This window comes from Necator americanus, chromosome V (genome assembly GCF_031761385.1).
Source record: "Necator americanus strain Aroian chromosome V, whole genome shotgun sequence".
NCBI classification, from domain to species: Eukaryota; Metazoa; Nematoda; class Chromadorea; order Rhabditida; family Ancylostomatidae; genus Necator; species Necator americanus.
This window is the reverse complement of record NC_087375.1, coordinates 6,942,706-6,959,540: the sequence shown is the minus strand read 5'-3', so window position 1 is coordinate 6,959,540 and position 16,835 is coordinate 6,942,706. Positions and strand designations below refer to the sequence as shown.

At 42.3% G+C, this 16,835-nt stretch overlaps 3 protein-coding genes across 5 annotated transcripts; 1 reads left to right on the top strand and 2 right to left on the bottom strand.

Moving 5' to 3' along the window:
- Positions 1 to 865: 865 nt before the first annotated feature.
- Positions 866 to 16,812, bottom strand: RB195_013164 (uncharacterized protein; the record flags this gene model as incomplete). Of its 3 annotated transcripts, XM_064202856.1 has the most annotated exons (17): positions 866 to 979; positions 1,046 to 1,171; positions 4,186 to 4,260; positions 6,385 to 6,517; positions 6,804 to 6,946; positions 7,157 to 7,222; positions 7,298 to 7,416; positions 7,482 to 7,535; positions 7,640 to 7,721; positions 8,158 to 8,277; positions 12,720 to 12,815; positions 12,870 to 12,960; positions 13,340 to 13,416; positions 13,539 to 13,674; positions 13,820 to 13,926; positions 16,362 to 16,504; positions 16,580 to 16,619. In XM_064202856.1, 17 exons carry the CDS (start codon positions 16,617 to 16,619, stop codon positions 866 to 868), a joined length of 1,722 nt encoding a protein of 573 aa, XP_064058738.1. The 3 variants fall into 3 exon arrangements, with proteins under 3 accessions (XP_064058738.1, XP_064058741.1, XP_064058737.1); XM_064202858.1 differs by lacking the exons at positions 12,720 to 12,815; positions 12,870 to 12,960; positions 13,340 to 13,416; ... (2 more) ...; positions 16,362 to 16,504; positions 16,580 to 16,619 and having other exon boundaries at positions 8,158 to 8,253; XM_064202857.1 differs by lacking the exons at positions 866 to 979; positions 1,046 to 1,171; positions 4,186 to 4,260; ... (5 more) ...; positions 7,640 to 7,721; positions 8,158 to 8,277 and adding exons at positions 11,274 to 11,897; positions 16,707 to 16,812 and having other exon boundaries at positions 16,580 to 16,588.
- On the top strand, positions 8,794 to 10,427 carry RB195_013166 (uncharacterized protein; the record flags this gene model as incomplete). Its single annotated transcript, XM_064202860.1, has 4 exons — positions 8,794 to 8,846; positions 9,758 to 9,845; positions 10,075 to 10,185; positions 10,335 to 10,427. 4 exons carry the CDS (start codon positions 8,794 to 8,796, stop codon positions 10,425 to 10,427), a joined length of 345 nt encoding a protein of 114 aa, XP_064058740.1.
- Positions 10,515 to 11,231, bottom strand: RB195_013165 (uncharacterized protein; the record flags this gene model as incomplete). Its single annotated transcript, XM_064202859.1, has 1 exon — positions 10,515 to 11,231. The coding sequence occupies one exon, from the start codon at positions 11,229 to 11,231 to the stop codon at positions 10,515 to 10,517; it is 717 nt and encodes a 238-aa protein (XP_064058739.1).
- Positions 16,813 to 16,835: the final 23 nt, after the last annotated feature.

The window sequence follows — 16,835 nt, the reverse complement described above, 5'->3', positions numbered from 1 at the left end:
TCATTCATCCTTTCATTCGTTCATTCATTCATCATTCATTCGTTCATTAAGTCATTCATTCAGTCATTCTCGAATATTCATTTTTCCGTCTTCTTGCTCCGTTCCTCTCATTTGTTACATATTGATTATTCAATCATCCGTTCATTTACCCTTTCATTCGTTCATCCGTTCATTCATTCTTACGTTTTATTTGTTACATATTGTTTTAGCTTTGCTACTATGAATATCCCTATTTTCTGAATAACAGTAAGTAAAGATGGAAAAGAAAAATGGAAACACGAGCGACAATTTCTATTTCTAATTTTTCATTGTCAGTATTTCTTCTTCAAAGTTAGAACTGGAAGTTGAAATGAGAAAAAATAATAATAATCAAGTTCAAAAGATTAAAAAACTGGACTGCTGTTACAGTGATGCATTCTGATTTATTAATAAGGAAAAGTACAATATTATCTACATTCATTAATAGACGTAACTTTTGAGAATATGTACATCACCGGTGATCTTCATAGGTTTGAACATAAAGTAGTAAGAAACATTAAATCGTCTAAAACTAAGAACCATAGAAAATCAAATTATGAGATTCTCAAGGAATACACTGTATTCCTCTGTTCCGATGATTTACTCATTTTTTGGCATTTAGCGCAACAAAAAAAAAAAAAACGAAGAGGTTGAGATGGCTGAACAATTCCAATAAAAATCCTATGGTCCACTTCATGTATGTGACTTCTTCAGTTAAAAAAAGGATTTGTTAAGCATTATAGTAGTTGTAATTAGTTGTAGTTTTCATAGATTTGAACATAAAAGTAGTAAGAGACACTAAAAGATATCTGAAAAACATCTACTTTCTCATGTATAAAACGGAATTTCATTTCGTTGTTGTTGGCCTGTATTGTTTACTGTGACCTTTCGTTTGCGGCCTAAAATTTCCGATCGGTATCATTGCGTATTTTTTGGAGTTCTCTCGAGATGGTCCTTTTGTCTGGAAATCAAGCATCAAAGATTTTAGAAAGAAATTCGACAAGCCGTTCGCGCGTGAAAAAGTCACCTTTGCCTTTCTAGTTGGAAGCTTCTTCTTTTCAGTCCTAGTAACTCCTTTTTTCTCCGTCGACATTCCTTTTGGCTTCTGATCATATTTGTCGTTGATAGGTGTAATGCTTGACATATGAGCTTGCTGTAACTGAGAGTTAAGAGAAAGCAGCAGCGTATCAATTTAGTGATCGTCTAGAATTTTAAGAATTCTTGACGTTCTTGGACCTTGAATTGACACGTTTAGAGAAGAAATTCCAGACAAGAGCTTTGTGATAATTTGCCGTTATTGTGAAAAAATGGGAACCTTGGAAGTCCATCGAAAACCGGTTGCAACCGATTCTGGGTGAAATTTCCGAAACTGTACTACTTTGGAAAGAAATTTCCAAATCGAAGGTAGTGTAGGTCAGAAGCAAGAGATGCGAATAATTATCTGGATACTAATTTTCGTTCACGTGGTTTTTTCTATGAATATAACATCCTCCACATCGGCTTACCGCCTTGTAGTGGCGTGGAGGTGACTCTAGGCGTCGAACTCCAATGCACAACTGAGATAGGTCCTCTGACAGGGTTTCTCAAGCTGAGAACAAGTTCGACACATCCGACATACCGACTTCTCGGAATTGGAAGCTTAGCTGGAAGTTAATAACTGCTAGGATTCATTACCGTCTCAGCAAACATGGCTTCTTGATCCATGCATACTCGCCATGGTAAGGCTGAGTAGTACAGGGAAAAGTCTACCTTCCATTCCAGCATATACACTGCCTCATTACTTTGCACTTTGGTCTCTGCCGCCTCAGATGTCGGACGGTATGGCGACCGGTGAGAGGCGATCAAATCTCAGGTTGCTAAGGACGTCTTCGATTCTAGATCAAGGCGACACGTGCCTCGCCATGGAGACACTGTCCACAGACGCTGACCTACTGTCCTTCTCGGAGCTGTAGGGCGTATCAAATTCCATGTGACTGCTCTGGAAGAGACCCAGAGCGGAAGGAGCGACCTACAGATGATTGACGGTACTTCGTCATTTGGCGGGGAGAAGGTCCCGTCGCGAGATGTAGGCGTTGAAGGTTTTGTTGTGCACCCATCTGTCGTCCATCTTTTCGATCTTCGTGAGATCATGTCATCTTGTTTGGCCATTCTTCTCCTTTGCCTTATGCAAAAATCCGTTAACATCATCAGCTGCCACTCACCAACATCAGCAGCTGATGAATCCGAATTGGACGCCTTTTACGAGGGGCTGGAGGAAGTGATCCGCAACGAGAAATCCTTCTACAAATTCGTTGTCGAAGGCTTTAACGCAAATCTAGGAAAAGTCATAGAAGAGGAACATAGGATTGGAGGATTTGGACTAGGCGACGGGATTGAAAACGGCAATCGTATCTCCGAGCTATTGTCCGCTGCTCGCCTCTTTCATAGGAATTCTATCTTAATAGGGAATGATCATGGTTGGTGGATATGGGAATCGCCCTATGACACGACTCATGCGGGGATCGACCACATACTCACCAATCTTTGGTAGTGTCTAACTGACATCTCGGTAGCTTCCCTTTGTAGTGGTTCTCGTTATCGTCTCCTTCGTGCAAAAGTACGACCTACGATGGAAAAGATCATCTTCTATCGGCAACGAAGGGGGAAAGAAGTCGTCTTGAATACGATGATTGCGTACTCAAGGACTCCTTGTTCCAAAGTGACTGGTACATCGAGAAGGAAACGGACAACAACCTGCTCCCCAGAGAACTGCGAGCCTGTAGGGAACGTAACTCAAAGCCCCTCACACGACAAACCTTGGGCGAATTTCGAGAACTACCAAGAAATTGTAGGAAAGAAGGACTCTGAGGTTTGATCCGAATGCATAGCACATTGAGCGGCAAGTACCTGCAGGAAAACCTTGCAGGAGCATCTTTGGAAATACAGGCAGAAGAAGATTTTGGTAGCAAAGCAAAAAAGATAAGTCGTAAGAAGTGTCGCAGGGACCTCCGCGAATATAATATCCTGCTAACGGCCTGGCGAATACGAGATCCGCACCTCTTTTCGTCGTGAGATGGGAACAATCACGGAGAGGTTTTATTCGAACCTTTTCCGTTCGTCATCTCCTGTGTCAAGCCCGATCATTCCCACTGGTAAAGCTCCATGGATCCTCCCTTTGGAAGTGTGAGTCGCAATCAAGAGCATGAAACCTGGCACAGCTCCCGGATTTGTTCTTATATCAGCAGACTTATAGACTTTCGTCGAGCTGGTAGCCGTCCTCTTTATGTAATTCTAAAGGTGCACATGCAATGCAATCTTTAGAAGGAAAGCATCCCACACGTATAAAAGATTTTGAAAGCTCATCCAAGGATCGAAAGGACATTCGAAATTACTTTGTGGTAACTCGCTGGTCGTTTTGTACAGAATATTCACTAAGATCATTCAACGCGAGTACCTGGGATGCTGGATGAGGACCAACCTCAAGAACAAGCTGGATTCCATCACGGTTTCAGCTGAGTGGACAACATCCAGACCGTGTCGAAGGTCATAAAGGTTTGCCGGGACGCCTACCCTTTGTTATAACCATCGTCGACGCCAATTGCTACGATCGACGCACTTCTACGATGGAGTTTTTCTATCGTCACCGCAAGATACCCATTGGAAACTGAAGTTGTTCACGACTGCTTGGAGTACGACTTGAAGGAGGAACTGAATAGAGGGTTGAGCGCAGTGCTGGCAGAATTGGCATCCGTCAAGGAAGCTTCGGACCAACTGATGGATGAAGATCTCCGCGCCCATCTGTTGGGCTCGACACTTCTTCCAGCTCTCTATTAAGCAGCGGAGACGTGGACAGACACCGTTGCCGCATCTAGTAAGTTACTTGCTACTCACAGAGCCCTTAGGTGATGCCTTATGTTGTTAACTGGCGAAGGCAACACCTAGTAAGTCTTCGCAGCTTCGAATTAAGAGACAAGTTCCGTCTCCGCGATCGAGCGGAATACATACCGAGTGGAAAATTTCGATACTTCGGTCAAATTATGAGAAGTACCGATGATAGATGGACTAGAAGAAGGCTAGAATGGACTCCAAGAGATCATCATCTAAGTGTCTAAGTAAGTGTGAACAAAATATCACTTACGAACTGGGATAATCTTTTAAGAAAATAGAGGTAATGTCGCAGTGCCTTACCTTTAACCGTGCCATTTGCCCTGGATCCATAGATTTTGTAGCCGTCGATTTTGCATTTGTGTTAAACATTTGAGTCTAAAAATGTTTAAAAATTCGCCTTTTCTCTTTAAGAGATTGCAAAGGAAGTTTCACGAAATATCATTTGCATATTTACAACTCTTTCGTTTGATTGAATTAGGCATACGGTACGATACCGTATTTATCTAGAGCAACTTCTCTGCTTTGGAGAGATTCCCGACGATTATTAGTATCTTATCTTTTCTTTTTTTCTTTTTTTTTTTGTGGAAAACAAGATCTCTCCTTGTTAGAAATACCTTGAATGCCATTAGAACTATCTTGGTCTCATTAGGATGTTCCGATTTCAATCATTAACTCATGCATGGTAACTCATGGTACATAAAAATTCACCTGTCTCATGTTTCAATTATCCTTTGTCGCTGCTGTAAGGTCTCTTGGAGAATGAGTACGAAAGACTGTCTCCCCGTGCACAACTTCTCTCTCTCTGTTCTAACCGAATATCTCGCAAAATAAATCAAAAATCTGTTCATTGCGACTATATGTAGTTCAAGCAAAAGCACAGTATCCACGGCAGAGCCATCAATCCCTGCGGAAATGCGTCTAAGCATTCGACTTCAATTCAGAGCCGTTTGAGGTTCATGAATGCGTCTGCTGCCCTACAGTAACTTGCCTGGGACTAGCCGATGTGTCAATACAGTGTTTTTATCCTCCCAAACAGGTCTGGTTGCCAATTTATCGACATCGGATGAGTGAAAAGCGTAGTTACATAAGTGGGTTTCGAACCATCGATTGTATTGTCACAGTTGAACCTTTTGAGATTTTTGACGACTGCAGTACACTCTCCCCATACTCACAGTACGATAGGAAATTTAATAAAGTAAGCGACAGAGTGGACGGATGTAGTGTAGCGGTTAGAAGTTCCGCTTCCTGCACGATCTACTGGAGGTTCGAACCTGCTCTTGTGCTCACCAAGCCTTTCATCCCTCATAAATAAAATAAATAATAGATAAATTGGTAGCGGACTTGTCTGGGAGGATAAAAACACTGACTTGACACGTCGGCTAGCCACCGCAAGTCATCGTATGGGCCAGTTACAGGTTTGTAAACCTCAAACGATTCTGAATTTATGTGAACGTGGGTGCGCATCCCAAGCGGATTGATTAACTTTTAAGTTTACTTCAAGCAACAGAGTTAATACTTGTTTTCGCGTCATTTTTAGACAAATTACACCAATCTCTAGTTCCTCTTTTTCGAAAAATATTACTGGAGAATCAATTTTTGTTTTCATTGTTTCTATTCTAAATAATCTTTCTAACGAACACAGTTTTATTCCTATCTTCTTTTAGTGCTCTTTCTTTAAAACTCTCTTCATTATTTCATATTTCTCTAGAATTTGGAAATTTGGATCTTGAAATTTCGAATATCGTACTGAAAACAAGAGAAGTAAAGAATTGCTTTCAGAACAGTTGGATTTTATTTTTGGCTATTCAATTCCGCATGGATGCGCATACCGTATACGGACTTGATCTGACAATATAAACAAAACATATAAACAGGTAAGAATTAATAACTATCGTAAGTTCTTGCGTACACTGCTACTGTAACATATAATAGCAATGTACACATGAAACCGAACACAAAGAAAGAAGGGTGGAGGGGGTTGAAATAAGTAGGAATAAAAAACTGGGAATAAACATGTAAGGAAACTTTGTCTGGAATGTTGTGAGTGGAAAATATTAAGGAATAAGATCCCTGTTGATGTTAGTGTAGGGCATATTTTTCAAGAGCAGAATATCACGAAATTGACGGTGTTGGAATATCTGCACTAATAGATAGGAGTGAAGGAGTTTCGTTCATGACTATGAGCGTGATAGCGCAATTTCACATAGTAATCCCGGAAAAAGCCGTGGGAAACGGCCTCGTTTGCACCTGTACCTCCTACGATGCAACTTATTACGCGATGGAATGCGAGCAATTCTATCGTCTTCATACGCTAGCACTCTAACTTATGTCACTCAAATAAACATATAAACTTGCAAAATTGCAGTCATATTGTGGATTGACGTCGTTCTACTCCCCGTAGTAAGCTGTAACGTTGGAGGCATGGGTGCAGCCAATGGTGTTTTATCCATCTTTTTCTGGATTAGTAGAGGAGATTTTGAATTTTTTTAACAACACTACCTTTTTTTGTCCCGTCGTTTCACTTCGAGATTTCGTTCTCAGTCGACTGCTGTCCGTCTGTGGTACGCGACGTTCGATTTGATAGCGAGGTGCGTGGAATAACGGCGGTAATCTCGCCGAGATTGACGGTATCCTGTAAAATCTCCAGAAAATATAGAAATCCTTACTGGATAGCTACTTTACTAAAGCAGTTACTGTCACCTATACGAGTTTGATTTTGTTGTTTTCAAGTACTCTTATTTATTAAGATCAGCTTATAGATAACCGTTGTGGTACGCAAAACACGGATTTCCAATGAGTTACGCAATCTCCTGCTTTTGATTCCACATTCTTACTTAAATCAAATACATATAAATTATTTTATTTTATTTATTTTATTTTATTTTTTTTTATTTTCTAAAAGAAGTATATATACTCACTCAACAGGTTTACGACAATGGGAACATTGCCAAGAATAGCAGGTGGTTCCAGGACAGCACAAATCTTCAGAGGATCCTGGCGTGCCGAGTTCAGGATGTCTTTTCAAAGCAACTGACTCCGATTTCTTCCTTGATTTTTCGATCTGCGACGAATTTTATTTCAAACAGTTGATATCGTACCGGCATCAAGCAATCCATATTTCAGTTCAGTGACTTTAGTTTTAGTAAGGAGGGAGATCATCGAAATTAAAGAAATATGCCAAGTGGATTCGATGAATGTTTAGTGTCTATCTGCATAACTTTTCTTGGCATAGAAGAGTAAGTAATACATTTAAAAAGGGTGAATATCGTACCGTCATTGATCTAACTGCTTCTGTTGTCAGTATAGAAAGACGAGCAATTTCTTCTTCCATCAGGGTCTAAAACAGCATCTACTGGATTGCTATTCTATATGGTAAAAAATTATAATGTACACTTAAAAAAAAACAACTTACAGAAAGTTCGACAAGATTACTATTGGGGTATGGTTTAAAAGTTATGAAAAAGAAGAAACATAAATAGAAAAATGTGATGAGCGCTAAGAATTGGATAGGCACATAAGCAAGCGTCCAACCTGAAAGTGAATTTGGATTATTTTCGAGGAAAAAAATTATGAGAATAAATTAAACCGTATCGTACGGTGTGTGCTCTCGTGGTGTGTGGAATGTATATCAAGTGTGGAATGAGGTTTTACTGTAATGAAAAATTGCAATTTTTTTTTGCAAGTTAATACACTGTACACTTTAATCTATTATATTCTCGTAAATAAATGTGAGCATCAAAAATATTAGACATACTTTTAGCTCCTACGTCTGCAACAACTCCGGGAAAAATTCCATCAGATTCATTGTAGAGACATTCAGAATACAGCTCTCCAGGCTAAACAATAAATCCATTATTTTCACTTTTTTTGATTATACTTAATTCTTTTCGTACTACTGCGTAAGCCAATGTCTAATTTTAACACAATTTTCTTTGTTTATGTTATCAGATTTAAACTATTTTCAATATTCCAATCTTTTATGAAGATGAACCAGTCTTCTAATGAGTTTGGATAGAATCCTCAGGTTTTTAATAACTTTACATGGCAGTTGGTGTTAAAAGTGAAGATATTTTTGAACTTTTTGATGTCCCAGTCGGATGCTAAAAATGAAATGTCATCTCTCGTTGCTATCGTTCATTACTATCTTTCTTCTTCATCGGTCATTGTCACCTTGTACTTTTTACGCAGAGAAGAGAAGCAGCGGATTTATTTTCATTTAAAGAAACTGTGAAGCTTTTTCGAAAACATAGGATAATACCTATTGAGACAAACCTTATATAGGATACTATTATACGTGTAAATGCACTTTACTGCTGTTCCACATTGTTTGGTGATCATTCCACCTTCATCGGAGTAGATGATTTCCATTTTATCATACTGAATTCCATGATCCTGTGGAAGAAAAACAAATGAAAACCAGTTCAGAATGGGTGCACATCTTCTGGTGATTGCGTTATAAATACATGTCGTGGATATCGTACTGGATTGCGGACCTAGAGTTCAGCGACACCATTTATGTCTGCGAATTTTCTATAATCGTGCCGCATACGTCCGTTTTATCCGTCCGTTATATAGTACAATTACTGTGATTGCTGTTATTTATTGTTAAGCAATCTACTTTGAAAAAATTAAAGGCAACATGCTACGAAATTGACGATGTAGGGATTTCTCTTCTCGTCAAAAAGCTAGAGTTAGGCATGTAGACTACAAGTATGTACGCCATATGAGGCAAACTTCACTATAATCGTGAGGAAAAACTACGTGGGAAGCGTCATTGTCGATCGAAATTCCCTACGAGGTACCCAAAAACGTGTTACGTATGCGAGTGCGCAGCATCTGCGTCCACCGAGCTGAAGGCAAAGCGGCATCAGTGGATTTGTTGTGCGCTGTCTAGCAAATGCTTTACGTATGCCTGCTTTTGCGGGCTTGACACGTTGTGAGATGTCTCGTGAGAGGATTCGGTGCGGCGAGGCTACTTCGCATGCTGTTTTTTCTGGATTTTCGGCGGAGATCTGGGCGCTCGTATTTATCATCTACACTCCCGATCTTAGCTGTCCTTGGGAGAGATCTTAACACCCTCAATTTCCCCATACATTTTATCCTTTAAGGCATCACTCCACGAATCTGGGGTGGTGCGGATTTCAGGTGGGTTATGCCTATACGGAGTCGTAGATAATGAGAGGAGGGTGATACTGTTCATTTCTTCCTCATTGCCATAAAAAATGGCGCGGAAGATGCTTTGCGTGCAAAAGGCTGGCGCGCCCCAATCGAACTTGTTGTAGAAAGTAGCGCGCCGGAACGCTCGAAGCCGTATCTTCTGGGCCGTTTTTTACGGCAACCAGGAAGAAATGAACGAAATCACTCTCCTCTTCATAATCCATGATTCCGTATAGGCATAACCGACTTGAAACTCGCACCACCCCAGATTTGTGGGGTGATGCATTTAAGGTGCTCCCGTTTCATACGTACATCACTTTGATCACCTTGACTCCCGTTGATCTTCAAACTGGTCGAGCGGGCGCCAGTAATTCCTCCATTTGTCCTGATCGCGTGCCAGAGTAGCCAAGTGGTTCCTCTTTTCGCGAGGACACGAAGAGCATTATATTTTTCTTTGAAGGAATTCATGAAGAAATCTGACTATGGGGTCGGCGATCTTCCTGTAGTGCGCTTAATATCGCGGGGAACCCAGTCGCTCACGGCTCTGGTCCAACGTTAAAGCGCATCACGTGTCTTGCCCAATTTATTTTACTTTCCTTGGCAAATGCGGCGGCGTCTCTAATCTTCGATCGCTGACGTAGGACAGAACTTCGAATCCCGTCCCTCACTTGCGTGAAACGGGATACTCCTAGCATCACTCTATCTGTGTGTTCAGTGACGCTCACCACGCTTTCTTCCTGCTTGCGAAATGCCCAGGTTTCCGAAGCAAAGGTCAAAACAGCAAGTACAGTGGTGTTGAAGAGGTGAACACGGAGCCGGGTATTCCTGGTCTTCTTCACTACATCCTCGATGCTCTTATACGGTCCCCAAGCCGCTCGTCTCCTCCTGCCCAGCCCAGGGGGTCAGACCGTTCATCGTGTTCAATTCCCGATCCAGATAAACGTAGCTGGTGCATTCGGATATGCTCGTTCCGTTGAGCGTGAATGGGGCATAGGAGACTCATCCGTTCCACATGAACATCGTCTTGTCTAGATTCAGCTGAAGACCGATGCATCCATATGTTTCGTCGAATTCGGTCAGCATTCGTTCCGCTTGGCTGATGCTAAGTGTTATCAGAACGATGTCATCAGCAAAGCGCAAATGGTGTAGCTGCCGACCATCGACCTTCACTCCTATGTCGTCCCATTCCAACTTTCGTATTGCGTTCTCGAGGGTGGCTGTGAATACTTTGGGTGAGGTTGTATCACCCTGTCGGACCCCCGTTTTTCACGTCAATAATGATATTCTTGTAGAATGGCGAAATTCCCGGTCGTGAAGTTGCTGTGCAACTCTCGAAGTATCTTTATGTACTGAGTAGGGACGCTTTGGTTGTCCAAGGCTTCTAATGTGGTTAGTCGTGCTGAATCCTTTTCGAAACCCTGCTTGCTCGCATGGCTGTCCTTCATCCAAGACTTTTTCAATCCAATTAAGGATCACTGTTGTAAATAGCTTGTAGAGACAGTAAGCAGATAGTTGCCGATGTCATGTGGATCTCCCTTTTTATACAACAACACGGTCTTGCTGGTCTTCCACTGTTTAGGAACCTTGCATTCCGACAGATAACGTGTAAAGAGCCTTGCCAGGGTGTTGATGAGTACTGGAAGACTCTTCAGGTGTTCTGGTCTTATTCTGTCGGGACCGGGTGCTGTACGATTTCTTACCGACATGATAGCATGTCGTATTTCGGACGGGAGAACCTCTGGAATGACTTGTCCATCTTCCCTTAGATGGTGAGGAGGCAAGTGGACATGGCTGTCGAAGAGATCAGAGTAGAAGTCGTAGATGATTTTCTCCATCCCCCTTCTCGATGCAATGGCTGTTCGCTTTGGGTTCCGGAGAGCAGTCATCCTCGTCTTGCGACTGGCGAAGTCTCGACGGGCATAGCGGATGCTTTTTCCCGCCTCTGCAGCTTCAGCCAGCACTTCTGCTCTTCTCTCTTTAAGGTTTTCCTTTACCGCCTCTCTGCAAAGCCTTGCGAGCTCGGACGTGAGTTCTTGGTTCCCTGCGACTCGTGCTGCTCCACACTGGCGTATCAGCTCAAGAGTTTGAAGAGATAGGCGCCTCTTGGTGGTTTTAAAACTCTCAGCCTTCTTCGCGCAGTCGTGAAGGTGTTCAACAAGCCGGTCATATTCCTCGTCGATGTTGTCCATTGCGGAATCTTCCCAAAAGCCTGCTAACGTAGCGAAGAGATCCTAGTTAATGGTAGTTCTTGGATTTCTCTCTCTGAACTTGACGGCTTTCTCTGCTCTCCTTGTGAAGGAAAATCTTTCTCGGAGGAAGCGATGGTACGATCCCGTATAGGACTTTGGTACAACAGCGACGTCCACCAGGCAGAACCTTTTATTGACGCTGATGTGGTCTATTTCATTATGGTACCCTCCACCGGGTGACTCCCACGTCCAGCGTGCAGAGGAGGGCTTCTGGAATTTCGAGTTCCCGTGGATGGTCTTAGTCGTCATGATGAACTCGGAGAGCCCCTCCCCCTGGTCATTCCATTGTAGGCCGTGGGTCCCGATGTGAAGTTCCTCTGGCGTTCTTCTTAGGCCAACTTTGGCGTTGAAATCGCCAATTATGACCTTGTAGAAGGCATGATCTTCTCGGTAGAACTTCTCAAGGTCCATATACAAAGCTTCGACTTCTTCTTCGTAGCTTGATGTTGGAGCGTAAACGACGAAGATAGTCAAAGCTGGTGTTAGACCACATTTTCTCATCCGGAGACATTCGATTCGGGTCGTAAGTTGTTCGAAAGATGTCCTTTGCCATTCTCGTGTTGACGAGGACGCCAACTCCACCAACACCTCTACTGTCGCATGTTCCTAAGAACAGTTCTTCTCCAGTTTCATATACGGCGTTGAGAGGGTGACGTCGTCTCGTCTCGGTCAGTCCGATGACGTCGTACTTGATCTTCTTGGCTTGCATCATCAGATCTTCGATGGCTGCTTCCGATGCAAGCGTACGTGCATTATAAGTACAGATCGCCACCCTAGTCCTTTTCCGTTTTGGTAGCCTACATGACTCCTGCAACCCCGTCCTACCTGGCGCTACCGTACCAGGCTTTCCTCCGGAATCAGGAGACTCTTTTCTATTACTGTGTTTTGCTTAAAAATTTTAAAACCCATGGGCAGGTTGCAAGCCTCTAGTCCCATGAGATTTTGGGACAACTTTCGTTCTCCCGGAGTGGACATGTAGAGGTTCTTTGTTGGAGGCGACTGCGAACCGCCTCCTTTGTACCTCCCAGTCACATGATTGCAGGCTTTTGGCCGGACCGACTTGCGGGATACAAAGATGTCATGAGTCAGTCCTGGCTCAGCAGAAACAGAGAGTCCATCCCCTGAATCCACCTGCGTCTCTGGGCAAGCACAATGTCGCTTTTGGTCCGCGATTAGCCCCCTATCCGCCACCCGGGGACGCGCCACGTTGCCTCGCGACTAGCCGGCTGTGATCCCTCTAGTGAGGGAGACCATGTTCATACGTATATATCATTGAAAATTATTTCCAAGGAGTCTTCTATTTTTTTTGTTATGTGCAATGATCAGGTAAAGTACAATGAGTGTTCGTGACTATTTTAACCATCAATGGCAGAAAGTAAAAGTAGAAAGTGAAAGTAAAAATGAACACACATAGAATGGTATGCTAACCTGGCGATCCAATATATAAGCAACTGTTTCCTTCTTCTGTGGATTTTTTAAATCTTCGATATCTACATTATATAACGAATTGTATGGACCTTTAACCTATAAATGGGACTTTGAATCATATTCTCAGAAACGTTCATAGATTAACCTTACCCAAAGATAATTTTTGCCCTGTTTTGTTGAATAGGATGAAATTGTTTCTGGTGGAAAAGTGTAGAACAACATCTTCTCCTTTCTTACTGCCCTACAATTCCATAGTCATTTTAATAATTGCAGTGTGTTAAAGGCATCACTCCACGAATTTCAGGTGGTACGGATTCTAGAGGTGGGTGATTCCCTCTATTTCTTCCTAATTGTCCTACAAAACGGCCCGAAAGATACAGCTTTGAGCGTTCCGGCGCGCTATTTCCTCCAAGAAGTTCGATTAGAGCGCGCCAGCCTTGTGCACGCGCCGTATCGTGCGGGTCGTTTTTCAATGCAATTAGGAAGAAATGGACGGAATCACCCCCTCTCCATAATCTCCTATGCCCTATACGAATACTCCACCTGAAATCCGTACCGCCTCAGATTCGTGGGGTGATGCCTTTAACTGAGTGTTAATGTGTGTCGCCCTAATCACTCACAGTAATGAGGGATTCACAAAATCCAATTCAATTTCTCTTATTGTTCGTGTTTTGATCCTATAGCAGAAAACTTTCTCCTAAAAATCTATTTCTCTTTTACAGTTGGCAGCTTCGCTAATTTTTTCTCTTGGAGAAACTAGACCAGAAAAAGATAAGCTTTTTTTGAATTTGTAAATTGAAGACCGAAAACAAAACGCACCGTTATAGTGTTACGGTGACACGTTGACAACTGAGCAGAATAAAGAACTTCAATCACGGGAAATTTCATCAACTTTATTGCATCAATTGACGCTACCACAGTTCTTTTGGATTTGATCAGTTTTGCAACGGGAATTCTTAAAAAGAGAATTTTTCAGGCGAAAAAAACTGCACATGCTCAAATTTAAGTACACGTATAGTTGAGTGAACTCAAAATATCTTGAACGAGATCCGTTTCGTTCGATTTTAATATATCTTCGAAGAACGAAAAGAACGACATACATGCTTGTGTAGTAGGATTGGTCTTCCTTTCTCATGATTGCTAGAGAATCATCACTCCAAGGGAAAATGATTGAATTAGATTCTTCAAACTCACATTGTGCATATGGCTGGAATAGTTGTACAGGTGGAAAATATGAATGAAAACAATTTAAAGGTGGCGTATCAGAAAAATGACGATGGTGGGATCTCTCCCTCGATAAGATGGGGTGCAGTTCATAAGTGTGGAGTGCATGACTTCTCCTAATTGTTCAGAAAAGCAGCGTGAGAAACGGACTTGTCGAGCGAATTTTCCTACTTGGCACTTTATAACGTCCCGCCGCTGTATAAGCGACGCTTGTGCTGATGGACGAAAATCAATGAGTTTCCTCTAGAAGCCTATTAAAGTAAAACTAATAAATGGGAAGCTGATGCGTGAATCATGTTACATGTTATATCATATCGCATATCGACTAGGTCATTTCCTCAGTCGTTTTAGGATAATTAGGAGGAACTGATAAACTTATCATTCACCGTGCTCTACACCTTTAACCTATCTTTTCGCAGAGAGACCTCAATATGTCAATTTTGTGGGAAATTTCTTATAGACGGATTTCCTGTTTCTGTTGTACCGGGACTGACTCATAACATCCTTCTATCCATTCGACCAAAACTCTGCAATCAAGTGATTGGAAGATGCAAACGAGACAGTTTGGAGTCACCTCTAATAAATACGCTCCATATGTCCACTCCAGGAAAGCGCAACGTTTTCCCAAAACTCATAGGGGTTAGAGGACCGCAACCCACCCACTGCTTTGAAAATTATATGCATGTAGTAAGAAAGAGTCCCCTAGCTTTGAAAAAAAAGCCTGGTACGGTAGTTTCAGGAAACGCAGGATAGCAGGAGTCATCTAGACTACCGAAACGGAGAACGACTAGGATGATGTTCTGCATTTATAACGTACGTAGCTTGAATCGGAAGCAGTTATTGAAGATATGATTAGACAAGCCAGGAAGATTAATCAGAGTGACCAAGACAACTCACTGAATTCAACACTCACTCACTGAATTCCGTATGTGTATGTGTGCCATATCGAGAAGAACTGATCTTAGGAACATACAACAGTAGGGCTGTTTGTTCAAGTCAGCACGAGAATTGCATAGAGCATCGACTCTTCCAGAGAACCAACAACTCACGACCCAAATTGGACGTTTGCGGATCAGAATATGTGGTTCAACGCCAGCTTTGACTATCTTCGTCGCTTATGCTCCAACATAAAGCTATGAAGATGTCGAAGCTTTCTATATGGACCAGGAGAAGTTCTACACAGAACACCATACTTTCTGCAAGGTCATTTTGGGTGATCTCCGCCAAAATTGACCCCAGAAGAACACCTGAGGTAGTTCACATTGGGACCTACGGTTTACAGTGGAATGAACGGAGAGGGAGGCTTTTTGGGTCGATCATGAAGACTTGGACAATTCATCTAGGATCTATGACACAATTCTAAGGCACAATCTAAGATACAATTCCTGAGACCCTCCTCTCTACGCTGGACGTGGAAATCATCCGGTGGAGGGTACCGTGATGAAATTGACCACAGCATCGCCGAATGCACCAACAAAGTTTATCTGGGTCGGGAAATGAGGATAAAAAACGAACTGAGCTCGAGCTGGACAGAAAGGAACGAGCGCCCTGGGAGCGTATAAGAGCATTGAGAATGTGCTGAACACTCGACTATGTCCTTACCTCTTTAACTCCACCATACTCCCTGCTTTGACCTATGCTTCAGAAACCTGGGCACTTCGCGAGCACGGAGAAGATGTCGTCAGTGTCATAGAATTGAAAGACTGATGTTAGGAGTCCCGCGTTTCACACGAATGAGGGACGGAATGCGAAGTTCTGTCCGTTCTAAGCGACCGAAGATTAGAGTCGCTGTACATTTGCAAGAAAAGCAAAATAAGATGGGCCGTTGGTGCGTTTCAACCATCGGAGTAGAGCCGTGAGCGACTGGGTTCCTTCTGGACCCCTGGGCCACGAAAAAAATGAACAAACGGAAAAGTTACTGGCACCCGTTCAACCAGTTTGAAGATCAATGGGAGTCAAAGTGATCAAGGTGATCAAGTAGGAGATTGTATCCGGATTCTCCTGAACAGTCGAGAATCTGGTATTTGAATCACAACTATGGGAAGTCCGACTGCAGGGATCCTTTTTGTGGTGGTGTTTTTTTGTCAGAAAAGGCTTACGGCCGGTACGACCGCTTTCAATTGTTTATTTCTGCAGAGTGATGCTGGTTGTGAATGTTTGAACATGATGACAATATCAGAATCATTCCCTAATTCTTAGAGCTCACTCATTCATCGGTTTACTAGATTTTAATTTTTCGGCGCATAGAGTTGCTTCGCTCTTAATGGAGCGATAACTAGAGTTAGCGGAATTGAAACAGCTAGCTCAACTGCGCCGCTTACGCAGGGTTAAAACGACATGAAGCACGGTGCAGTTGGGTAAGCAGGGAATTTTAAAGAATAGATTGTTTCATTTTGGAAGAATATGATAGCTGATTACCTTTGAGAACTGCTTCGGTGACAAAGGAGCACGTGATATGTAGACGTGACAGTTACCCTGTAGAACAAAAAAGTAGGCAGGTTTAATATATTTTTCAATGAAATTTCTTCCATTGCATGTATCCGAGTTTGGAGTTTTGATTCCTGAAATTTATTAACAGTTACTCTATGAATGATCTTGATTGGTTGCATTTAAACGTATTTGTTGGACCCCCTCACCTGATACACCTAAAAGAAAAAGAATACTAGAGAAAAGCATCTAACCACTCAATAGACCCACAACTTCAAAACTGATCATACTCAAATATTACATGGTTCTCGGGAGAAGGTTTTGTGTTATCAATACTATCAGAATATTTGTTACGACTTTTACAATCCAGACTATTTCCACGAACATGTCCCTTAGGTGGTGCTTCGGAACTTACGGTGTCGTGCACAGCCACAGCGCTCATCACCACCATCACATCTCTAAACT